Source organism: Aotus nancymaae, unplaced genomic scaffold (genome assembly GCF_030222135.1).
Source record: "Aotus nancymaae isolate 86718 unplaced genomic scaffold, 86718_ANA_hifiasm-v0.15.2.pri h1tg000040l, whole genome shotgun sequence".
NCBI classification, from domain to species: Eukaryota; Metazoa; Chordata; class Mammalia; order Primates; family Aotidae; genus Aotus; species Aotus nancymaae.
The window spans coordinates 95339755-95366742 of NW_026988454.1; the positions used below are offsets into that span (position 1 = coordinate 95339755).

A 26988-nucleotide genomic window follows, 5' to 3' on the forward strand; every position below is an offset into this window, starting at 1 on the left:
GAGTTTTATTGATCTTGCACCTCTAGCTCTTTCAATTTTGATGATAGGGTGTTGATTTTAGATCTTTCCTTGCTTTTCATGTGGGCATTTATTGCTATATATTTTCCTCTAGACACTGCTTTAAATGTATCCCAGAGATTGTGGTATTTTGTCTTTGTTCCCATTGATTTTAAAGAACGTCTTTATTTCTGCCTTCATTTCATTGTTTATCCAGTCAGCATTCAAGAGCCAGTCGTTCAGTTTCCATGAAGCTGTGTGGTTCTGAGTTAGTTTCGGAATTCTGAGTTCTAACTTGATTGCACTGTGGTCTGAGAGACTGTTATGATTTCCGTTTTTTGCATTTGCTGAGGAGTGATTTACTTCCAATTATGTAGTCAATTTTAGAGTAGGTGTGATGTGGTGCTGAGAAGAATGTATATTCTGTGGATTTGGGGTGGAGAGTTCTGTAAATGTCTATTAGGTTTGCTTGGTCCAGGTCTGAGTTCAAGTCCTGGATATCCTTGTTAATTTTCTGTCTTGTTGATCTAATATTGACAGTGGAGTGTTAAAGTCTCCCACTATTATTGTGTGGGAGTGTAAGTGTCTTTGTAGGTCGTTAAGAACTTGGTTTATGTATCTGGGTGCTCCTGTATTGGATGCATATATATTTAGGATCATCAGCTGTTCTTGTTGCATTGATCCTTTTACCATTAGGTAATATCCTTGTCTCTTTTGATCTTTGTTGGTTTAAAGTACATTTTATCAGAGACTAGGATTGCAACTCCTGCTTTTTTTTTTGCTCTCCGTTTGCTTGGTAAATCTTCCTCCATCCCTTTGAGCCTATGTGTATCCTTGCATGTGAGATGAGTTTCCTGGATACAGCACACCTATGGGTTTTGACTTTTTATCCAATTTGCCAGTCTGTGTCTTTTGATTGGGGCATTTAGCCCATTTACATTTAGGGTTAATATTGTTATGTGTGAATTTGATCCTGCCATTTTGATGCTAGCTGGTTGTTTTGCCAGTTAGTTGGTGTAGTTTCTTCATTGTGTTGATGTTCTTTACCATTTGGTATGTTTTTGGAGTGGCTGGTACTGGTTGTTCCTTTCTATGTTTAATGCTTCTTTCAGGAGCTCCTGTAAAGTAGGCCTGGTGGTGATGAAACCTCTCAGTAATTGCTTGTTCATAAAGGATTTTATTTCTCCTTTGCTTATGAAACTTACTTTGGCTGGATATGAAATTCTAGGTTGAAAGTTCTTTTATTTAAGGATGGTGAATGTTGGTCCCCACTCTCTTCTGGCTTGTAGGGTTTCTGCTGAGAGATTTGCTCTGAGTCTGATGGGCTTCCTTTGTGGGTAACCCTGCCTTTCTCTCTGGCTGCCCTTAGCATCTTCTCCTGCATTTCAACCCTGGTGAATCTGACGATTATGTGCCTTGGGGTTGCTCTTCTTGAGGAATATCTTTGTGGTGTTCTCTGTATTTCCTGGACTTGAATATTTGTCTGCCTTGCTAGGTTGGGGAAGTTTTCCTGGATAATATCCTGAAGAGTGTTTTCCAGCTTGGATTCATTCTCTCTGTCACATTCAGGTACACCTATCAAATGTAGATTCGGTCTTTTCACATAATCCCATATTTCTTGGAGGCTTTGTTCGTTTCTTTTTACTTTTTTCTCTAATCTTACCTTCTCGTTTTATTTCATTGAGTTGATCTTCAATCTCTGATATCCTTTCTTCTGCTTGGTCAATTCAGCTATTGAAACTTGTGTATGCTTCATGAAGTTCTCATGTTGTTTTTCAGCTCCATCAATTCATTTATATTCCTCTCTAAGCTGTTTATTCTTGTTAGCATTTCATCAAACGTTTTTTCAAGGTTCTTAGTTTCTTTGCATTGGTTTAGAACATGTTCTTTTAGCTCAGAGAAGTTTCTTATTACCCACCTTCTGAAGCCTGTTTCTGTCAATTCATCAGACTCATTCTCCATCCAGCCTTGTTCCCTTGCTGGTGAGGAGTTGTGATCCCTTGGAGGAGGAGAGGCATTCTGGTTTTGGCTGTTTTCATCCTTTTTGCGCTGATTTCTTCCCATCTTTGTGGATTCACCTGTGGTCTTTGTAGTTGGTGACTTTCCAATGGGGTCTCTGAGTGGACATCCTATTTGATGATGAAGTTATTTCTGTTTCTTAGTTTTCCTTCTAACAGTCAGGCCCCTCTGCTATAGGATTGCTCAGGTCCACTCTAGGCCCTGCTTGCCTGGGGATCACCTGCAGCTGCTGAAGAACAGTAAGGGTTGCTGCCAGTTTCTTCTTCTGCTATCTTTATCTCAGAAAGATACCTGCCAGATGTCAGTCTGAGCTCTCCTTTATGAAGTGACTCTTTGGATATACGGGGGTCAGGGAGCTGCTTGAGGAGACAGTCCATCCTTATAGGAGCTCAAGTGGTGAGCTGTGAGCTCTGTTGTTCCATTCAGAGCTGCTGGGCAGTACGTTTAAGTCTGCTGCAGCAGAACTCAACCGCCTTTTTTTTTTTCCCAGGTGCTCTGTCCCGGGAAGGTAGGGCTTTATTTATGTTTCTGTTGTGCTGCTGCTTTTCAGGGATACACTGCCCAGTAAGGAGGCAGCCTAGTCACAGTCTGCCAGCAGAGGTATTGCTGAGCAGCTGTGGGCTCCACCCAGCTGCCATGTGAACTTCCCTGCAGTCCTGTTTATAGGGGTATAGTTAGAACTGCCTAGGCAATGGGGCCCACCTCTGTAATGGTGGACTGCCTCGGCAATGGCAAGCTACCTCAGTAGTGGCGGACTGCCTTGGTAATGGTGGATGCCCTCCCCCACAGAGCTGTCCTGGGTTCAGGTGTGCTTGTTACGAAACTCTCAATCCAGACTGTTTCAGATTGCTGGTCTTTGTGGGGGTGGGACTGGCTGAACCTGATCACCTGGCTCCCTGCCTCAGTCCCCTTTTTATCAGTTGAACGAGTGACTCTGTCTCCCAGGCATACCAGTCACCAGTTGAAAAGGCGCCCAGATTTGTGTGAATTTTTGTGCGGACACCCACTGTGCCAGCTGAAACAGCCACGCTGCAGACTTGTGGCACTTTTCTGCCTGGGAATCTCCTGGCCTGGCTCCCTGTTTCAGTCCCCTTTTTATCAGTCGAATGGGCACTCCAGTTGCCAGCTGAAACAGCACCTGGACCTGTGTGATTTTTTTTGTGCGGCAACCCGCCACACCAGCCAAAACAGCCATGCTGGAAACCCGTGGTGCTCCTCTGCCCAGGAATCTCCTGGTCTGTGGGCAATAAAAATCTGTCTGGAAATGCAGTGACCACTCACCCTCCACGCTCTCGCTGGGAGCCGCAATCCAGAGCTCTCCTACTTGGCCATCTTGGATCTCTCCACCAAAAATATTATCCACCCTTAAACAGACTAACCTTCATATTTCGCATAGATGCTCCTATGCACATCCCTATACGGAATGTACAATATTGTAATGATTGATTTTCCTTTGAGACTGTAATACAGGTAATATTCCTGTTCAACTTTGTAAACCAAGACCTGACACACAGTAGGTATTTTTAAAATTGTTTTTGATGTCACCAAAATTATACAGAAAAAAAGCAGCACACCAGTATTTTAAAGTTTGTTGTTTTTTTTTTTTTTTTTTTACTTTGTAAAGGATTTGCTGTAAGTCTTCAGGTCATCTTGTCCAATCCAAAAGCTGTATTTAAGCGTCGTGGATCCCAGCCAGGGATGCAAGAATCTGATTTTCTCAAACAGATAACAACGGTGGAAGAACTGGAACCGAAAGCAAATAACTGCACTAAGGTATTCATTTCACTTGTGCTGCCTGACCTCAAGCGTCAGCATCAAGAATGTGCTACCCAAGCTGTTTCCCTCCCCTTCAGGTTCTCGTGTGGCACACTCGGACAGAGAAGGTTAATCTAGCCAACGAGCCAAAGTACCACCTGGATACAGTGAAAATTGAGGTATAAATTGAAGTAGCAACTGGTACAGTTTGGCCCAGCCAGTGGATCCATACGGAAGAGGATGTTTGGGGTTGAGGCTGCAGAGCATTCAGGTATTGTCTGTTTGTTTTACTTCAGTACAACAGCCTTTCTTGTCATCTGATGGACATTTGTTTACATGGAGCTTGTCAGTTAACATAAGCTAACTGGATGGTACAAAATGTATGTTTTGTCTTCATTTGTTCTGCATGTTTCCTCTACAACTAAATTGGAAGATTTTTGTACAGTACTGATACTGCAAGATACCACTCTGAGTATCTTATATATTTTTTATTTTTCTCCAATTTTCCCTTATAATTAGACCTGAACAGGTTTTAAAAACAGACAAGTATTTTATCAGGTAAACATTCCTGATTCCTGACCTTGCAACATTAATTTTTGGAAGGTTAGTGGCAGTATACATCATAGGAAATAAAAAACCCACAAATGAAAATGTCTATGATTCATCTGTTTAATATAGGGAAATAACATTTTATCAATACTAGGCACCATAAAATGTAAACACAATTACTGTCATAAACCTGGATATACCTTCAAGGATTCAAAGTGGCTTTGTTTTAGTTACCCTGTTTGCATATAGTGCAGAAAAAGGTCTTCATGTTAGCACTATGTACATTAAGAAGAGATCCAAATTACAAGAAAGGCAGATAAAATTTGAATTCTTTAAACATTCATTAAACTAAGTTTTGGAGTAACATCCAGGTTTATCTTCCTTTCACTAACCACGTTCCCTGTTAAGCACATCATAACAACAGCACGGTGAAGTGAATGATGAAATAAAAGAATTTTTGATACACTAGAAAACAGTGCTCAGTGAGACATTTACATTCTATTTATATGATTAAACATTTGATCATACAGTACCTTCCTACAAGATTACTGGCTAATTTGGGGATGGGGTTTTTACTGTTAGAGGTATTACTAACATGATAACTACTTCCCTTATATGCAAACATTAGAGCTATAATTTTATTGAGAGGAAAACTGATTTTGCAAGTTGACTGAGCAGCTTCTTAAGTAATGCAGTATATGAAATCATGGGAAATATGAACAAAGCTGCCCTTGACATAAAATGGTTTATCAACCTGCTTTTCACCACATCAAATTTAATCAGTACAGACCAATACGGTCAATCAGATCATTCTTAATATGAACAAATGGGTAAAAAGAAAAAAAATATGTATATGAATAAACAGGGGAACTAGATGCATTTTAGCAAGGAATGTCAGGTGGTAGTTCTGGATGAAACTTGTATTGCAGTTTTTATTTCCATAGTTGTGTGCTGAGAGTCTGACCTGATGAGCTTCCAGACCATCCTGCTGTTGTGCTGGGGGGCTGGCCAAAACCCGCAGTAGGGGTTGCACTACTGATACTCATGCCAGCCATCTGTTGATTCATCTGTGAAACACACAAAAGGCTTAGTTCAAGAGGCTTACTTTATTTTTAATTCTTATTTCTTTAGCTACACAACTGGTCATTTTTTTTATTAATGTGAAAACTAGTCCAAGCACTGGAATAAAAGCAAAGTGACGTACAAACATTTCTTAAATAGCTACTTTGTTCCCTATTTATCTACTTTCTAGATTCAATTCCCCAAAGATTAACCACAACTTAAAAAAAAAAAAACCAAAGCAATCTTGGAATTTGTATCTGGGTATATAATGAGTCAGTTACTCTAACTTTCAACTACACTACGATATTGTGCTTTACTACTAATGAGTAAGAAAATTTTAGAAAGTAAAATAGTCTAAAGTTATCCTATAAACTTTGTATGATAGCTATTATTCTGTTAAAATCTTAAATGGCTCTAAATACTTCCTAAATATTTAAAAAGTGGTCATAAAGCATTTATTTCTCTTGCTGATCTACCAACATAAACATCTAAAATTTATTTTCATTATATGCAGTAAAGTATAAGATTACATGTATTTTTCTTTAAGACTAGAGTCAAATATATATATATAAGCATCTTAACCCTGTGGTTCTCTTACTTCCAAAACTGGTGATAAGAGAAGGAAAAGCAAGATTTAGCATATAGATTGGATTTAAAACTTACTTACACTCAGAGTTAGACTGTGTTCCTAATTTAATGCAGTTAACTTATTTACAGTTTCAAAGACACTAACATGAACTACATCACTAATCAGGCGTAAGTGTCTGAAGGAGCAGATCACATCTTCATACCTACTAAAGGACCTCTTAACCACCTTGCCATTGGCCAGTAGATTCCACTGATGGAGTGCTGAAGAACAGCATCACCCTTCTGCATTATTTGGAAGTAAGAGCCAATGTTAACTCCTTCCTGGTTCATCTAGCACCTTAACCTCCTGGGCTAGGTGTGCTTCAGCATGTTGACCATGTGACTGACATTTAGCACATACAATTTTTTAGATTCCCAATGGGTAGAGACCAATCTCTTACCTATATTCTGGTAAATGGTAGTAGCAAAATTAATTGGGATAGGTAGTGACTGTGCTAATGTTAGAAATCACTATAGACTATTCCCTGAATGCTCTAAAGGTAAAGTAAGTGACCACACAGAAACCAAGATTGCCAAAATGCTGGAGGAACATCAATGGGAAGTATAAAAGGAAGAGGAGTGGGAGCATGAACCTATCTGAGAGCCTTTACTGTGCAGCTAAAGTCAGAACAGAGCACCCGAAATAGAAGTTGTATCTTAGTGCTTAGGTAGAAATAGGATTTTATAATATGAGGGGATGTCTTGTTCATACCTTATGGGAACTGAATCTTTTTGTACTCTTTTTAACCATAAAAGTCATCATAGGGTATGTAAAAAGAAAACATAACAACTTTACAAAGGTTTTTGAACAAAAATAATTTTTAAAGAGCCATGAGGCAGTAACCATATGACCTGAAAAATAGCCTGAGATCCCTCATAAAATAGTGCTTTGAGAATATGAGACTAGATTTTTTTTCTAATAATAGACCCCAAAATAATTATTAATGAAGATAAGTTGTCTAAGTGAACTGTAAAAAATGCCCCACCAGTAAGCTGGGCAAAGCTTAGTGCTAACCTCAGAGGTGGCAGAAAGGAAATCTTTCATGATGCCTAAGAAAGATAATTTCTGGCCATTAGGAAACAGATTAGGGGTGTTCACCATTAGGGTTACATTACAATTTGAAGTGAAAGACATTTAACCTTTCTTTACAGAATACTCTAAAATAGGAATTATAACACAGCATTTGTCTATCTGATACAACTTCATAATATTTATAGATACTTTTGACCTTATACATATTATCCCTATTAAATTCTTTCTGCCAAATCTCAAGACTTAAAAAAAAATGATTTAGAAAATAAATCTGGTTTCTTTGATTTGAGAGAAGTTTCTTTGATTTGAGAGAAGCTAGAAAGTAAATGACCCCTACCTGTGAGAGGCTCCACTGGGGCTGCTGAGCTTGCGGCAGGCCAAACTTACTCTGGGGTGCACCCATTTGTCCCACCATTCCTCCTTGGGGGCCAACAACGTTTTGAGGAAGTGGCATCACACCAGTTTGTGCATTTCCCATAAACCCATTGGGCATGGGCATGCCCACCATCATGCTTGGACTCTGCCCCATCACGTTTCCTATAAGGCCAGGAGCTGCAGCCACAGGTACACCCATTGATGGAAAACCCTGAAATGCAGCTGGTGCCTGTGAGGTAAATGGTATATTTGTGGGTCCCATAAACACACCTGCACCACAAAAAGAAAAAAATGAATGAAGACAGAGCTATCACGAGTAGTTGCACTCACCTCTATAATCACAGGAAACTGTCTTTCTGAACTACTCACAGCAAACATTTTCATTCCAGTTTGGCTGCTCCTACTACTCAGACCAACCCACACCTAAACCCTGAGAGCTGGTTATGTCTAGAATGCAGACAAATCAGTTATTAACCTAAGTAAATTTAATTTAGAAATGTAAATCCTATGCAACAGCCACACAAAATACCTTCCATTGTGAAGACCAAACTGTGTAGCATGACATCATACACTGTTTTTTTTGCTGACTTGTACCACTGGTCTCCCAATACCAAACACAGGCAAGTGAGAGCTGACTATATCTGGCTTCAGTGGATGTAGTGGGTGCCACACAGTTTTAGCTCATACGTGAAATGCAGCTCATTATTTTAAAGGAAATGGTCTGAAATCTTAACACTCTGTAAACAATAAGCCTTGTGCTAATATTTTGTTATAATTACAAAAAAATTCATAGATCTTTTGGAATCTGTGTGGTAACTCAAGCCTGCTTATCTTCACAGAAAATATACTGTACACAGTCATAAACTTCATGCAAATCAAGTTTCAATAATTCATCAAAGATAATCTGTGTTCTATAAGCTTGTGAAACGATAGTGATCTATGAACAGCTTGTTAATTCCAAATAAAGTTCTGTGAATCCTGTAAATGCCTCTTAATTTTTTAATTCTAATGCTCATTCATTTCAGCTTCATAATTGTACAAACTACAACAAAAGCACTTACTACATGGAACAATAAAGAAGATATATAAACTTATAATTACAAAGAATGTACTTCTAGTAATGTCACTGAAAGCAGATATCAAAATTCATTACCAGGAGTACTTTGCTGTTGAATGGTTCCTGTGCCATACAGAGATAAGATGGAGTCTTTGGAAAGTTGTTTCTTTGCCACTTCTTCTGATTTTGTAGTCTGCTCAGTGAATAGATCCAGATCCCCAGATGTTACTGTAGACAGGCTTGCAGCTGCTGATGCAGAGGATGTCCCCTGAGACAAACACCAAAATAAGCTATCAAATTCTGCATAGTAAGGCACAGCTTATCCATTACTTAAAATCCAAATAAAGTTATAGAATTAGACAGAAATCAAACAATTGTAGAAGGTAAAACAGTGCCTTTCAAGAGGATCACTCACAAGCCCATACAAAAACATCTAAAGGCAGTACTTCCTAACTTAAATCTGTTAATGTAAAAGAGATAGACTGAAGCATTTTCACAGTAAGTTGCATTTACTACCTAAGGTGATGCCAAGTTTTTGCTCATAAATCCTGAATACAATGGGTTCAACAATAGCTACAGACGAGGCAGCAGTCTGAGGACCACCACTCCATAGCAACTACTGCTTCAAGAAACTGGTATCCTTTGGAATAAAAAACGTTTCTACAACTACAACAGACTATAAGAGGATTTGCAGTGGTTACTTGAAATACTTTATCTTTTTAAAACTTGCATCATTTTATACATCTAATCTAGATCAGTTTTAACCACAACATTAGACTGCTTCTAATCTATCCAGAAATGAAGGTACAGCAAAACTCTGACCATCTATAGTCTCAGCATATCCTGTACTTCACTTTTGGACAAGGGGGCAAATGAACACAAATACAAATAAACATGTAGATATTTAATATAAAACAAACATTTTCACTTAATCTCATATCTTGCATACAGTATTATACAATCACAATGCTAACCTTAATCATTTCTGTAGTCATTAAATCACATTCACATTTGTTATATGGACTTGTTTTGAACATGAAAAGAGTTTCAAAGAATTCTATGAAGACTAGTAAAAGCTGGCTGATTCTTCTCACACTAGAGAATAAGGTGAGTAACAAGTAGAAGTTAAATTCAAATATTTAATGTCCTCCTAGAACAGCATGCAATAAGTTACTATCCAAACATTGTACCTGCAAACTACATGGAACAATATTTTGAATCTTGGGACTAATCAAGAATTATAATCAACAAAAAGCCACTTAATTTTTGCAAAAATACAAATATGTAAGAAATTAGATATGATGGAATACTAAATATAACAATATCCTTGAATAAAATATATCTAAGCTACCAATGAAGCAGCAGCAGATCATGGAGCTAAAAGCATAGGCTGGAGCCTGTCTGCCAGCACTAGAGCCTGCCCCCAGGACTTTCTGTGGTAAACTCAGACATGTCACTTAACTTCTCCTTTCAGTCTCTTTCCTGTAAACTGGGGATAAGCTTGATGATCACAGGAAGTGTTTTGAACAATGGTTGGATTAAGTACTTGGTGTTTATTGTTAATATTGTTTATAAAACAAAGCAACTACAAATCTACAAAGCAACTACAACACTCAGTGATCTTTTTATCACACTTAGTATCTGTTCAATCTAAAAATCTGCTCAAAACCCTGGGGTCTATTCCCTGTCGATGACAGAGAACTAGAAGAAAACCCAAAATGTTGGGAAGCTATGATTCCAGTCTCATAGTAGAGCAGACTGATATTCACATGCTGTAAACATCGTAATATGAAACATCTACCTCAACAAGGACACAATCTAAAAACAGCCAAACCTATCAGCAGGGCTAGTAAACACTCAAATGTCCACTTACTTTTGGTGCTCCACTCACCAGCACTACGACCCCAGGATAAAAGGAGAACAACTTCTGCCTGTCATTCTACACTTCAGGAAGCCGCAGAGCATCTAACCCAAGGCTCTCTGGCCTTCTGGGCCCCCAGGGCTTAACCAAGAAAAAACCAGACTCAGCCCTTGTGTTTGTCTAGGTACTTACTGTTGGTGTATGTATATGTATATGAAAGAACAGGAAAGGGGTTTCTCCATGTCAACCACTGAGGACTCTCAAACTGCTTCTCCCTAGCCCCCATGACACATCATACTTCTAACTCTCTTTAGGAAAGACTAGACCCCACACAGGTAAGGCAGATGGTAAAATCAATCTATTTCATATTCATAAGTTAGAAAATCTTTCACTAGAATTTGTATATACTCAGAAATTAACACAAGGAGTGGAAGAATACAGGGTTCAGAAGAATTTAAAATCTTGGTGTCCAAAACTAGTTTGAGCTCAATTTCACGTATTAAAAACCCACCAAAATAAGTAAATTACATAATAGCAATATATGCATAAAATCTGTACTTTCAGCACCATCCCCATTTTCAAAGGTGTTATTTTGAAAATATGTCTGGATTTTAATCTCTACATGAAGTTTAGATGAAAGATGCTACTGTTCACCAAATATTTCAGGAGCTCAACACAACTGGCACAATCTAACCAGTACTCAATATAAAAATGTTCCAAAAGAAGTATTAGATATGATTTTAAAAATTAACCCTATCTCCTGTCAGGTACTGCTCAGAATGCCTGAAGTCTGAAGGCCAGCCCCCAGCCCTCCTAAAGCCAAGGCTACACTCCTTGTCATGGCACTACTTGTGCTTAAGAATTATATGAAGTCTGCATTGTTCTACTTGCTGCTTTAATAACGAACAGAACACATGGCGTACGCTGAAACCTCAGAGGTGGGGGTCTAACTCTAAGCAGCTGCAAAGCAACTGTGAGACCCCAGTGACCGTGCTAAATAAGTCTAGAGGATGTAACAGCTGCACTACAATGCCAGACTAAAAATAAATTGCTTTTCACATTCTGATTGTCAAATATTCTACTTTTCCAAAGACACAATATTAGACAATTTTTATTATCACATGTACACCTACACCTGTACAAATTTGTAAGGTAATTAATGTTAATTACTGTTGAAACAACAGTAACAATACTGTGTTTCTTTTTTATGTATGTTATAGGAGGGGAAGAAGGGGCAAAGCCGTAAAATAAGCTATTTTGCTAAAAATAAACACTGCTGCTGCAGACAATTTCGATGAAGATCCATTTAAATAAATTATTCTTAAATCTACTTGTTCCATTCTAATGGTAACTATATAGTGACTCATAATAACAATAAATATGTGCAACACAAATATGTTACTAGTCTTATAAGACACTGACTTTTTCTTATTAAAACTCTCCATCAGAACAATTCAGATTTGACTCATTTTTTTTAATAAAAAAGGAAATATCCCAAAAATTATGCTGCGCAAACTGGTTATTTGTAAAGTATAAACTTAAAATAGAATAGTAATGTTGTATGCTTAAGAGTAATTTGTTTCCTGAAAGTTCATATATTTCACATTACAGAAATTCCATGTACTGTTAAGAAGGCAATTCAAAATTTCTTCACCATTAATACTTTTAGAATATCCTGATCATTATTATTACTGTTCTAGATATTTTTTAAATCACTAAAAAAAAAAAAGATTTTAAGGCTAATTTAAAACATAATTTACCTTCATTCTGCCTTTATTTTAAAATGACAATGAGTACTGAATTTGCTACAACTTCTGCAGTCAATATTTACAAACACCCACAGTTTTAAAAGCTCTGAAGTAAATGACTTTGATCTCAGGAAGTTGAGGTAGTCAGGGTTTTTCTACTTGTTCATTCTAAACACTGTTGTTTCTCTAAAGCAAGGGTTAGAACTTAAAAGATAGTAAATATTCTAGGTTTTGTGGGTTATACATTCTCTGTTAACATTTAACCTTGCTTTTGTAGCAGGAAAGCAGCCACACACAGTATGTAAACCAGTGGGAGTGCCTGTGTACCAATAAAACTTTATTTGCAAAAACAAGCTGCAGCTTAGTTTGCAAGACCCTGGCCTAAAGAACAGGAGACTTTCAAATCAGTTACTGCTCAGAAACAATTCTTCCAAAATTGAAATTTTGAAACTTTTCAAAAAGGAAATAAGCAGCGACCATATAAAACCATATTCTTATCACATACCTGAGCTGGGGGCATGACAGTTGCAGGTAAGGGATTAGAAATCATCGGTCCAAAGATGTCCAGATCATCGTTCAGGGCTGGCACTGTGGTGTTCCCATTAGTCACTGGTGCTGCAGCAGGGCCATCTGAAAAGAATATAGATTCTCATTTTAATGTAGAATATCTTAAATTACTTGAAACATGGCATTATTTTAAAAATTAATATATGGTTTAAAAAAAAAAGTTCAAAAGTTGGTAAAAAATTTGTTCTTCTACCCACCCCAGCATCCCTTTCCCAAAGAAACCATTTCCAGTTTTGTTGATTCTCCCAGAAATATTCTTTATCCACTGGTTTCTAGGTATATATCCAAACCTCCTTTTTAACCAATGGTATCATACTATTCACATTATTCTGCACACTAACTTTTTAATAAGATCATCATAGATTTTTATGGTGCTTCCTACGTGCCAGGCACTGTTCTGGGTACTTTACCTGTATCAATTCATTTAATCCTCATAACCTTATGAGGTGAAAACTACTTTTGAGATAAGGGGCTAAGGTGGAATTTGATACCACACTCTTATAAAGAATCCCTCTCCATAAATTTATGTGTGAGGGTGCATACGTTTTAGCGATAATATCATTTTTATCTACCATGGAAATAAATTTTGGTGATTTAAAACATCTGAAATGTTACATTTTGAAGTCGCAACAGGAAAGAAAACTAGATAGAAAAAAGAAAACATACACTACTTAAACTCCTTCTACAGGAAGCATCCATAAAACTCCAAAATAAATCCTTTAATTTATTCAAGCACATCCACCTTTAGTGATGGCTGTACCAAGCTACTGAACTGTTCAGGGAAAGGGTCTCCAACAGAGCTTCCTACTTAAAAATTCAAATTAAAAAATGGTTTTTAAAACTAATTTCAAAAATTCAAAACCAGTTTATTTTATATCCCCTTTTTATGTGAGGGAACATTTATAAGGGCTGGGGGCAGGAGCTGAAGGAGAGTGCTGTGGATCGAGTTTGCATGCACAGCATTCCAGGACTGGAACATCTCACATGGTTCAGTTTTCTGTAACCACAACCAAGTAACAGTTCAGAGCATCACAATTCCAACCTCTTGAGAGTTACGGCCTAATCTTCTATCTTAACAACTTAGAACTCATTTGATCCCTGTATGATAGACTGTATTCTCATGAAAGGGAAATCCGTCATCTTTAAAAAAACCTTTTCAACAATAAATGGGATATTTTGCACAAAGTAAATACTCAAATGATTGACAAATTCAATGGATGGTCTAGCAAAGTATTCATATTTCCACCACCATTCAAAGAAACTTACAGAGTTCTTGTCTCTTTCCAAGTATAACTACAGAAATTGGTATCTTTTATTTCCCTGTTTAAGCTTCAGTGAATTACAAAGAATTATTAATAAATATTTTTTACTATTTATAAAAGTGTGTGTGAAAAGGAAACCCAAATTAGGTTAATTTGGAAGTTATTCAATTACAAATTTTTCAAGTCATTTTCAGTGCTATCACATTATCAGAACCATTAAAAGAAATATATTGATATGTAGTATACATGTTATATCTATATCAAGCACTATGGAAAATTAAGAGGTGAAGCAATAAAACAATTCATATAGATAATTTATAATATAAAGAATTTTAAACTGAGACAACTATCAAAGAATGACAACTCATACATGAAAATAATTCTTTTCATTTCTAACCCTTTCAAATGGCAATGTTCATTTTAAAGTCAGATCTCCTTAAAGGGCTACTTTGTTTTTCAGTTCATTCTATACCCCTTTTACATGATGTATAGTACATTAAATAAATATCAGCCAGAAATAAAGTGATATTTTAAAGGGACAAGGCATTCTAGGTTTAAAAACACAACTAAAGAATACTTTTTTTGTTTGTATCTACCACACCCCAATAGAGAAAGTCCAGTAATAATGACAAGTGCTTTAACCCGTGAGCTACAGAGTTGGAGATGGGCAAACATCATCATCAACTAGACATGCTTCATTCTATCACGTGAATCGAGGAGATACTTTATTAGCTGAACTGTAATATATATACATATATATATCTGTGTGTGTGTTTATAAAATTTAAACTCAAATAGAAGCACATGTTCTCTAAAACAATGTAAACTGCAACCAAAATAAAAGGGAAAAAAGAAAACGGTGACAAGCTGAATATAAGCAACTATTTCCAGTTTTTCCATTACATTTTTTTTTTTTTACTTTATTAAGTAGTAAACAAAATCAGACAAATTTATGGAAAAAAAATTTAACATGAGAAAATCCTTGATTTTTTTGGAGAACTGAGAAAATACTATCAATTGCTTTTTCCCACAGCACGTCAATCTAGTTCACAGAACACCAGTATGCCCAGGATGCGCTTAGTGAGAATGACAAAGTTCATCCACTACAAGCCAATGCTATGTCTTATTACTTTTATAAACTGTACAGCTTTCAGAAATTTTAAGTCTGTTCTACTTAATACCTTATACTCCTCTCAGAATATTTATTTAGACTTTTAAATCTAAGCCGCTACACTTGGTATTTAGCAATATAGTTCTAATCCATAAAACAACATACAGCACATTATTTGGTTTCTGAAGTCTTATTTTACCTTTCACCCCCTTTAGTATTACATATGTGACTAATAACTTGTCCAGTGTCACAGAGCTGGAACAAAGCCTTAGATTGTCATCTTATTCAATGTTTACTGTAAAAGCAACACATTTTTGAGTCAAACCATGCAAAAATGAAGAAAGTAAAGGTACCCACCATAGATGGTGGTGATGGCTGGCAATGTGAATGTACTTAATACCACTGATTATATATTTTAAAATATTTAAAATGGTAAATTTTATGTGTGTTTTACCATAATTTTAAAAACAATGTCTATAGGATCATACAAAAATAGTCTTTCTATAAAATTAAGTATGTGTAGGTGGGGGTTTGCATTCTGTGATACTGCATGTGCCTATAATAACTTACTTCTTCAATGAGTGACTCAGAGCATTTAGGTAGTTTCCAGAGTTTCACCATTAAAAACATAACAATGAACATCCACATTCCTCTATATAGTCTACATAGCTCATGTCTCTTCACTGCAATGTAACATGAATTCTGTTTTTACCACTGCACTATAAACAAGTCCATTCTCTTTCCAGGTGTTTTATCATTGTTATTACTATTTTAAAACTAGCCTCTTGAAATTTCTGGCATTTCATACAAACAACAAAGTTGTCATCTCTCTGTAACCAGCCACCATGGTTAATGGAGCTGTCATGAAGTCAATTCACAAGGTAAGTCTGAGGGGCTCTGGAGGCCTTTAGAATAAGACAGAGGAAACACCTGCATAGGGACAGCAATCTTTGTGCCAAGGCTGACAGTATTTTCAATTGATTAAGGAAGACTTTTTCATATCCCCAAAAACCTGAGGTAAGGAACTTTTTCAAGGCCTCACCAAGATTTTTCTCTACACAGCATCCTTGTGATGAGAATAGGTGAATGCTTTCAGCTCTCACATCTGCAACACACCTGCCCCTCTTTTGTCTCTACTCCATCTTCTCCCCATATGATCCCTTAAATGTGGGTTTTGGATTTCATAGCCATCAATTCTCCTAGTTACTATCAAAGCATTCACAGAATTGTTGAAAAAAACAAATTCTTAACCTAAATGAAAACTTCTCAGCCTTGCAAAATTGGTAAATACAAGTTCTCAATGGTTGCTAATTTTTTTTTTTTTTTTTTTTGAGACGGAGTTTCGCTCTTGTTACCCAGGCTGGAGTGCAATGGCGTGATCTCGGCTCACCGCAACCTCCGTCTCCTGGGTTCAGGCAATTCTCCTGCCTCAGCCTCCTGAGTAGCTTGGATTACAGGCACGCGCCACCATGCCCAGCTAATTTTTTTTTTTTATTTTTCGTAGAGATGGGGTTTCACCATGGCCAGGATGGTCTCGATCTCTTGACCTCGTAATCCACCCGCCTCGGCCTCCCAAAGTTCTGGAATTACAGGCGTGAGCCACCGCCCCGGCCATGGTTGCTAATTTTACTTACAACGTTTGGCTTGCTTAACACATTATTTAAAAGAGATTTCTTCCATTCATTTTGAAGGTCATTGTGTTTTTAATTTTCAGTGTTTAAAAAAGACAATTAAAGACTTGTTATCATTACCATCATTGTAAACATCACATTCACTCTGGATGTTTTTAAAGAATGTTTACATGGTATCATTTTTGTCCCCATGCAAGATGAGAAGGGCATCTCCTTCCATTATTTCTAGTTATGCCAACTAGGACACAGAGCAATGAAAAGCCTTCCTCAATGTCATTCCCCTTTATAAGCAGCAAAATTTGTACTAGAACAGAGTCTTCTCACACCTAGACTAGTGATCTTTTCTTTAAACCACACTTCATCAAAAGCCATGTAATTTCAACTGTGCCTGATTATAAATAAATCACTTAAAATTCTGAAAATTAAAAAACTTTTAAAATAGTTTATTTGCACTAAGTTTGAGAAGCAGTTGCTCAAACAGTCCAAAAATCACTTGGAGCCACACTCAAAATTTTCCTCATCATCTCCCCACTCCACCGTCCTGTACGGACACCAGCATCTTTTCAGTTTATAGGGAGGGATTCAGGTGGATATGGTCATTGGTCATCAGTAAGCAAACTGGGCTGTGGGAAGCAACTGTGGGATATAATCAGGCCTTGGTCAACTATGAATATTCAGAAATTATTGGGAGTTAAATGCATCCTTTTGATCATGGGCCCACTAATAACATGGTCTTTGCTGATTAATAAAAGCTCAGAGGCCACAAAATCAAGAAAATACCAAGATGTTAAAACAGTTTTTCAGATAAATAAGTAACATTTAGAAAGTATAAGCCTTATTCAAATTAAATAGTGTAAATCACCATAATTTAAGAAAAACATTTAAATCAGCTGAGTTATACCTTGTTGGTGCATGCACACATATGTACAGTCACACACACACACACACACACACACACACACGCAGAAACTTCCTCTTTCAAGGGACAGAGAACATCAGACCACACAGGGACTTCTATGAGATTAGGGGATGTCTTTGACAACTACTAATCATAATTCACCGTAGACATGCACCTTGCTCAGCTACAGGATGATGGTGGGAGCAGGCGGAGGCAGAAGTCCTCCTTTAATCAGTATGCAGAAACAGTAGCTGGTGGACAATAAAAATAATGTGAGATCCAGAGTACAAGAAAAGCCTAGGGCAAAATGGAAGAAATTCAGCTGGGGACAACATCATAAAGAATGATAATGAAGCACAAAAGACCCCTTGAAAAGGCAATGAGCAAACAGAAGAAATTAGGACAATGCAGTAAAATGAAGACAGGATTTCAATCTTAAAGGCAAGACATCACACCTATAGTTACGTAGCTTGTGGATAATTATTTTTTCTTCATTACCTTAAGATGTTAGGCTAGTGTCTTATTTGGGAACTGAGTTGGTAGATGAATGTATTTAACTGCCCACATATAAGAAACTGACATGAAAAGGTTAAACCGTTTTCAGCTGCGGGAAAAAAAAATTGTTAAAATCAGTGCTACAACTTCCAAGAACAGAAGGCATGCCCAGCATGCATTCACTGGCCCACTTCACATCATGACACTGAAAGATGTTAGAAAGAGGTAACACTTCAAATATGACAAAGTCGTGAGGGCCAGTCTCTTGTCCTCTAAAAACCCTCAATATGGTAAGTGAGCCAGTTGATTCTATTAACTCTACACCAGAACTCATCTGACACCAATTACCCAAAAGAGGATAACATAAATAAAGTATTTTTAACAATAGTGTTGTTGGCACATTCCAAGCGCCTTCAAATGATAATTTATAAACTAAAACTAAAAGGAATTAAGAATACAACACTTCATATTTTCATACATGTTTAAATACTAATATTTATTTAAGTACTATGTGCCAAATACTCTGATCAATGAAGTATCTCAGTTTAATCCTTACCTCACCTGGAGAGAATCTGCACAGTAAGCCTAGTACTTCAACATGGGTCTGGATGGTGCCCCTGGAAAACTCAACTGCTATAATCAGCTTGAGAAATGCTTCCTGGTATCCTCAGGCAGAAACAGGTGCCCATTCCCTAACCAGAGTTACAGTAATTTACATGACCATTGACCTACCTCCCTAAAATACCGCCTTCAGGGCAGGGGCTGGCTTCACTACCCAGCCCAGGCACAGTACTTGGCACAAGCTCCTCTCTGAGGCACAGGATGACTCCTGAGCCCACAACATCAGCATTGCCTCCACCGCAGGCCATACTACCCACAGCTGGTCAGTTAGGCCTACCAACTCTACCTCCAAATGTTCCTCTAATCCAGGGGTTGCAAAGTAGTAGCCTTACCAAGCATCTTATCCTTTCCATTTTTAGTTTTTAATGGCATCTGAATGTTCTTAGGCTGAATAGTCATGCCCCAGTACTCCACAAGCCTCTTTACTCCCCATTGGCACCACTTTTATAGCCCAGAGCCCATGACCAGTCCCACCTGCTTCGTCACCAGGAAGAGTGCAGCTGCCTCCTTAATTTAATGCCTGGCATAAAGCAAATTCTCAATAAATGATGAATTGAAATGCTTTCCAAACACAGGTCATGGGAAGATTTCTTGGTGAGAGCAGAGCCATGGTGGAAAACAATGAGTAGCTTAGGTGATCCTACTTTTGTGGGAGAAAAAGTGAAACAATGACACTATTTTTGAAAAGTACCAGCAATCTCTGGGCTATAAATCCTTTTCAGTCCTCATCCTGCTTACCACCACCACAATTAGCCCTAGCTGACCCTTCCTCCTGAAAAATCGCCTCTCCTAGAGTTTAGAGCTACATTCTCCTTGAAGACTCCAACAGCCGCTGCTACCAATATCCTGGACTGGCTCCATTTCGTCTGTTTTCATAGACACAGCTTCCATGTAACTATCTGCCTATGAGCCTACAACTTCTTAACTAGAATCCCTACTCCAGAGCTTCCTCTTTCTAGTTTAACGAATGCAGTGAAGCTGGAATGCTTTCTCTCAATCATAAATGTGTCTCCAGGGCCCCTGTGTCCAAAATTCAGTGCATCGCTGCTGTCACAGCACTTCACAGGACTATTCTACCTGCTGCCTCACTGGCTGGAGCCACATCTTACCCTCCTGCTAATCTGTTCCAATGATAAGATGCAGTTGGGTTTTAAATCATAACAAAGGTACAGCTCTAAAAGCTGCATTTATCTGGGTATTTGCTGATCTTTCCCAATTGTTATTCACTCTAAAGGTCATCTCCATAAAACATTAGATTTTACTTGAAGTAAGTTTGCATAGCACGAAATAAACTTATTTTCTCCTCCTCTAGCAGCAGCAAGAAGAATCAATATCTGAATTAGGGAAAACAGAATTTAAATTGGAATTTTAGCATTAATCCAGATTTCAAACTGAATTATCACAACCAGCTCTCTTAATCATTCCCTCAATGATAATTCTGTCTTCCAGTTTCCAGACGGCAACCCCATCCCCTTCTTGTGCTACTATAAACACACAAAGCTGCATCTTCTGGTATTTACTAGAGTTCCACGAACTCTGCTGGTGTTCAATAAATATTAATTGAATTCATCCTTCGCTTGAATGTCAGAGGCATTAACTGGTTGTAATCTATTTGCACAAATAAGAAAAAATGTCAAAAAGCAACATGAGATTTTATGTATTACTAATCTAGTTTAAGGCAGGTAAGAATGTGATAAGTAAATGGCTGTTTTCCATTACCATTTTTTATTAAGCATGAACCTTCTAACTTTAGCACACCCTTGCTACAATGAAAACTGCCAAATCTATTTCTTCTTCCATAACTAGGAGGCGATCACCATAAGCAGCGAAAAATTTAAAGTGGAAACAGCACTGTTAAAAGAAGGCTGCTACCATGAGATGCAGTGATTCTCTCCTTAATGGCAAAACTCCTTCTTAAAGCTTTCTAAATTTTCATGTTGATCAAAGAACCCTTTTTATTTTCTACACAAGAGACTATTTAAAGTTTTCTCTTTAATTTTTATTATTACTTGGAATTCCTTTACATTAAAACATATGACTTGATTTTCTCACATCTGTCTTATTTTAGTAAATTCAAGTCACAAATGTCCATTTGAAGCATATTACAATTTTCATGCTTTACGTTTTTTCAATTTTTTAAAGTGTGCCTGAGAGCTAAGTGGAACTCTTTATTTTTATTTTTAAGTTAATTTTTCATAGAGTTAAATAGTTGGTATTTAGGCTAATTTGCTAAAATAACTAACATGGTCTTAAAAGATAATCCTAACCCTCTTGCTGTATTTGGCCCTCCCTTTCCAAGCCACTACCATAACTACCATACTGCCAGTCTACTGTGCCAGCAGGGAAATCTACTACACATTTCTACAAACCAGCCAACTTTTGAGCAGGGGATTCTCTTATGAATAGGCACTACGACGCTGTGTAAGGGGAAGAGCCCCATGGTGCTACTGTCTTTCAGAAGGCACCACACACACACATGCACGTGCGCGCGTGCACGCACATACACATACACACACACGCAAACACATACACACTAATTTAGAGCTATCTGATATTGCTGAGAAGTGGTATAAGGAGGAAACTTTGTAAAACTGATTGTTTAAAAATAAATAAATATATATCAAATCACTGTACCATTTTCTGGCCTCAAAAAAAGCAAGAAATATATAAATATGAAACCAAATTGTATACACCAAAATTCTTTCTAAATGTTTAAAATAGTGATAAACTAGATTCCTGAGGCCACCCAATTTCCTCAGTTCTTTTAGTCAACTGCACATCCTTCAGAGGCCACAGACCATGCTTTCCAGTCACTGTTTCCATCTGTCTCCTTCTTTCTCTCTAATGGTAGTGGCTATTCAAGGAATAACCCAGCAGGAGTCCTATTCTATGTTACTCGGCATAATTTGAGTCTCTTCTCCACACATTCCTTCAAAGGCCTGTACTAGCTCTTGGTGATCTCCCATGACCTGATGTTCAGGTTATAGTCTCAGCACAAGACTGTGTGCAAGTTACTGTGCTAGGTGCTTCACATAAAGCACTCTATTTATTCTGGCCCTCAGCTACAGAAGAGTTCCTATTTCCACTTCCCAGATGAAGCTGCTAGAGAGCAGACAAAACAAAGGTACTTACTACCTCTAAAGCAAGTGCCCTGACACATGACTTAATACTGCCATCTATTGATTTGATGAGTGGGTCCAATGTCTATTTTGTGTGGCATAATCTCACCTCTTAGAGTTTTATTTTCTATCACAGCTCAATATAGTGTTAAGAATATGAGCCCTGAAGCCAGACTACCGGGTCTAAATCCCAGTTCTGTAACCTACCAGCTGTGTTACCTTAGGCAACTCACTTAACCTCTCTGTGCCTCAGTTTCCTCATCTATAAAAGGAGAATAATGATAGTTCAGCAATCTCAGGGCTGTTGCAAAAATTCAATAAATAAATATCTGTCAGCACTCAAAACAGTCCCTGGCATATAGTTAACAGTATCTGATTCTTAACATGACAATTTAATACTTGGGTTAGATGCCTTGCTTTGGTTCATCTCAAGAGCTGAAATTGGACTTTGGTGTTAAACAGATATAGGTTTGAGTCCTAATTCTACTGTATAGCAGCTGTGCCTTGGAAATTAATTTTTGTTAGCTTATTAGTTGTATTTTTAAATTATTATTAATCGTTAAATTAAAAAAAAAAAAGGAAAAGGCATGTGTGGGTGTGAGTGTAAAATACTCTCTACCCTAAAGAGCTGCTGTCAAGATGAAATTCAACTGTGCCAGGTACCAAAGACTACCAAAGGCCCATATGGGCACTTCTTGCTGGCAAAGCTTACCCCCACTGTATAGGTTGACCATTATTTGCCTAGCCTCTCTTGCAACTAGAGTGAGGTAATATGATCCATTTCTAACCAAGCGCACCCTCAGAATCCTGCTGGAGAATTTTCTGGCAAGTTTTTCCTCCTGAGAGAAGAAACTGGTGAGAAAAAGCCATCCTTTAGGCGTGGTCCTATGAGGATAAGATGCTGCACCATCCATGTGTTGGCCACAAGGGGACAAGCCTACAGAGTAAAGCCAGTGCTGTGATGAGGGTGGCAGAATGAGGAGAAGGAGTGAGGAACCTGGCTCCCTGCGCTCACTGTTCCACCACTGCATAGCCCCAAACCACCAGGTTTCTATTCAAGTGAGATAATTAGATGTTCTTATGTTTAAGTCATTTTTAGGCTTCCCGTTACTTGTAATTTGAAGTTGCCTCATTCAGAGGTCAATTTTTCTCCTCTCAACACCTATTATTTGTCCTATCCACCAGCACATTCTCTGAAGGTTCTAAGCTGTTTCCTTCTTGCTCTCTTCTAAAGTCTGTGATATCATCAACTCCCCCAACTGCATCTGTTTCTGGTGCCAGTTCACCAACTGCCCTAGTACTGACTCAGGACCATTTGCAAGTATCTGCCCATTGCTAGTTACCTTACACCAATATGTTCATGTAACTGCATTTTCTTTCCTACGCAAGTGTGATTATATAAGAATAAAACCAATCCCTAAGACCTCCTTTTTGAAAGAGTAATAGTTCATATTAATACTTTGTTGAACATACTTTTCTGAGCAGAGGCAATACAAGTTGTTTTAAGGTTTTAAACCATATCTGAAAAACATAAGAGACTGTAAAATTTTCTTGGGCACTTCTGTTATAGTCTTCCTCACCTTCAATTCTCCTCCAAGAAAAGGAGGATGTGCACACAACTACACAAACATCCTTCAGATCTGGTCAAATAGGTAGCTCTAGGACGCCAGGGGCTTTCCAGGTCCACTGGGAACTGTAGATCACCAGGACCACTGCTGCTAAATCTGGCATTCTTTCACTCAGCCCATTCCCAAATTTGCTTTATAGCACATGGACTCTGAGAAATGGTTAGAAATTTCTCTGTAGGAATTTTCTGCTTGAAAGGTACTTTCTGTATTCATCTCTCTCATATAAAACTGGGTATATGTTACTAATAATTAAATGGGTTGTGTACTGATGGCTTCATTTCACTAGCATTGTCTTGACCACTGTCATACGTTAAATACTTTATTTCCTGAGCACAAGCATGAATGGGGAAACTAAAATTTGTAAACTTTTCTTATCAACTTGCCCAAAACTGTATGTTCCTTTGAGTGTTTCAATTAAGGAAAAAAACTGAGGGAATCTCGATCTACTTCTCCATATAGTTCAATATTTAAAATAATTTAAAGTAAAATTTATGAAATGTTTAGACACAAATTTCCCCGGATTAAAGTAACAATTAGAATGGATAAAATCAAATCAGTTTTATATAAACAGTGAATACAGAAACACATGAGTACACCCTTGAGGTAAATTTTCACTGCCAAGATCATGACTTGATTCTTTGTGAGATGCTTTCTGGAGCACTGAAGGAATGCAGTGCCCCCCAGACATCCTCAGCAGTACACCTCTGACACATACAACTCTGTGCCTGGTAGGACTGTGGGTAACGCCTCCTGACAAGGAACCAGGCTGCTCTGCAGTATGCATGTGGTACACAGATGGCCACAAAACAGAACCTCTGCAGGAACCAGTAATGAGAGGTTGAACGGAAACCTCTAAGGTCACATTCAAGGCCAGCAATTTGTATTCTTCACAGGCCTTATACCCAAAGCATGTGCTCACCCTTGAAGACTTTATTCTCAGAGGCGGTCTTATGCCCCAACTCTCCAAAAATAAGCCCTACTGAAAAGAAGCATTAGTCTGGGGGAGCTGTCCTAACCAATTGGTAAGCAGTCTGTCCATTTTTATCATCTTTAAAACTAAGTAATAAACAAGAAAGAATAGACAATAGCCTAAAAGTATAATTCACAGTCCTAAACTAGCTTCCTAAGTGAGGGGACATGAACAGCATTATTCTCACAAATCCTAGAAGCTGATTTTAATTCTATTTCAACATAGGACGTACATGCACAAGCCAGAATATATCTGTGTTTGATTCAAATCTCATATATTCAGAGATTATTCAATCTGGTACTTAGTTGAGAAGGGCCCCAGGCCCTTGGTTATTTCTAAGACTAGAGGCATATCAAGTATTTCACCCCATTTATGGTATTGGTAATTTCTAAGACTAGAGGCAGATCAAGTATCTCACCCCATTTATGGTATTACAGAATAAAATATAATAGTATTTCTATAGATTTCAAACATGAATTAATCTCTAAATATGAGGCAGCTCTTGTAGATACTATTGGGAACATAAAGCAGGGGTCAGCAGCAAACCCTTGCCCATGCCTGTTTTTAAAGTTGATTGGAACACAAGCATGCTCATTCATTTACATGTTTGTTTATGGCTATGCACACTAAAATGGGAGCTGAGTAGTTGCAACAGAGATCATAAGGCCTGAAAAGCCAAAAATAATGTCCATTTGGCCCTTTTCAGAAAAAAAGTTGACATCCTCTGTGAAAAAGTATATATAATATAAAGCATTTTATGTTTGAACTTTGAATGGGTAGTAGATCAAGAAAGGTGAGCTTAAGAAAGAAGGTTTTGCCTGAGTTACTGGGTTACAAAAAAAAAAAATAGGTTTGTTAAAGTCTCATTTAAAGGAAAGATCAAATGTCTAAAAACTGGTCTTAAGTATTATGCTATTCTGAAACTGTTAAGAGTGATAGAGACAGCTGTGAGTCCCAAAGATCCGTAGCTGGGTAACTGAACTATCTCTGTGCAGGTTTTCTCTATATTTTCCAGAAATGTTTTAAGTTAATGCCTGTTGTAGTCTCACTCATACAGGGATATGCTGTCATCTTTTCATGACCATAAATCATACTTCAAGGCACCTACCCTCACAATCCCCACTTTTTTTTTACAGGGGAAAAGCAGGGTCCCATTAGAGGAGAGTGGCATGCTTCTGAGCAGATAGCCTGCGGCCCAAGATGGACACCCATCATCAATCCAGATTTAGGACCACTTTTTGGTCTGAGCTGAAAAAGACCTTTGATTCTCTGTAGTTTCCTGGACTTTCATGAACTCATCGAATTTTATGCTGAAACACAGCTTTTTTTTTTCAAAAGTCTGAAAATATTTTTTAAGAGTTTAGGATACTGATAACCAACAGATGTGAAGAGTTGAACGCGCTCTGGGTAAGAGACTTCCTCTTCCCTGCTACTACAATTCCCTCACAGCAAGACAACCCTCTTTCTGACCCCATCTTCCATCTCTCCCACCTTTGGAACTGTTAGACTAAATGATCTAAAACCCACTGTCAGTCATTGCAAAATCCCCCATAAAATCTTAACCTTTTTTCTCAAACATTCCCTGACTTCTCCTACTAAATGAACCTTGGTTCTCCCCTGAAGACACTGTTTCCTGAAGCTGTCCCACTGTACTAAAGAGTGATGTCCCAGCAGACCCACAGACCCATGAGTGATAGAAATAAATGCTAGCTGATGTATGCTACTGATTTTGGAGTTGTTTGCTATGTAACACAGGCAGCAAGAGTTGACTGTTTTAGAAACTGATACAAGAGGGCTGCTGCCACAACCAAACCCTAAAATCTGTGGCACTGACTTTGAGACAAGGTGGTAAAAGATAAAGAAACACTTGCTGGAACTTAAAATGGAGACACAATATGCAATATGGCTGGTAAACAGTGCCCTGCAATAATCAGGAAGGTAAAAAATGTATCAAATGAAGTTGTAGCAGAGCTGCCCTAGGTGACCCACAGAAAAAGAGAGAAACGGATGTTTAATGTTGTAAGTCATTAAAACCTGAGGCTTATTTACCATGCAGTATTATTCCAACAATAATGGAGTATCTCAAAGGCCACTCATACTATTTGCCGATAAGATCCCATCCACTCTGGGCTATCTGAGAACACTGGGCTATTCGAGAATATTGCTAGAGCAATTTTTTCTTGTCCTGAAAGTATCAGATTTACCTCTCTACAAGTTCATTTCTAACACTAAACATCTTGTAATGTCACCATTTAAAAATCCTTTCCTGCCCACCTTGCCCTACTTTAACCTAGTCTCAGCACAACTGCCACAATAATTCTTTAAATACTAAAGTCAGATTATTTCTTTTTGGCAAATTCTTCCAATGTGTTTCCAGGTCACTCAGAGTAAAAAAAAGTCCTGTTACAGTCGGCCTGCCCCTCCCTACGCCTGCCTTCCTTGTCTCCTGTTACTACTCTTCCCCAGATCATTCCACTCTAGCCACACCATCATCCTTGCTGGTCCTTGCACACCTAAAGCAGGCTCCTACTGAAGGGCCTTTGCATCTGCTGTGTTCTTCTCAGAATGCTCTTGCTTACGGATCCAGATATCCAGACCTTATTC

At 37.9% G+C, this 26988-nt stretch overlaps 2 protein-coding genes across 6 annotated transcripts in view; one reads left to right on the plus strand and one right to left on the minus strand.

The window, feature by feature from the left end:
- Positions 1-8402, plus strand: part of B3GAT2 (beta-1,3-glucuronyltransferase 2) — a 96870-nt gene extending 88468 nt beyond the window's left edge. The window contains exons 3-4 of the mRNA XM_012471868.3: positions 3641-3789; positions 3870-8402. Of these exons, the coding sequence (XP_012327291.1) occupies positions 3641-3789; positions 3870-3956 (236 nt within the window). The 3' untranslated portion in view covers positions 3957-8402. The remainder of the gene's footprint in view (positions 1-3640; positions 3790-3869) is intronic.
- SMAP1 (small ArfGAP 1) overlaps positions 4423-26988 on the minus strand; it is a 200752-nt gene continuing 178186 nt past the window's right edge. For 4 of the 5 annotated variants that reach the window (XM_012471864.2, XM_012471863.3, XM_012471865.3 and 1 more), the window contains 4 exons: positions 12589-12713; positions 8571-8742; positions 7380-7687; positions 4423-5387 (listed from right to left, as the gene is read on the minus strand). In XM_012471864.2, the coding sequence (XP_012327287.1) occupies positions 5253-5387; positions 7380-7687; positions 8571-8742; positions 12589-12713 (740 nt within the window). In that variant the 3' untranslated portion in view covers positions 4423-5252. Of the gene's footprint in view, positions 5388-5425; positions 6266-7379; positions 7688-8570; positions 8743-12588; positions 12714-26988 lie in introns of those variants that run through there. The other variant, XM_012471867.3, reaches the window with a different exon arrangement.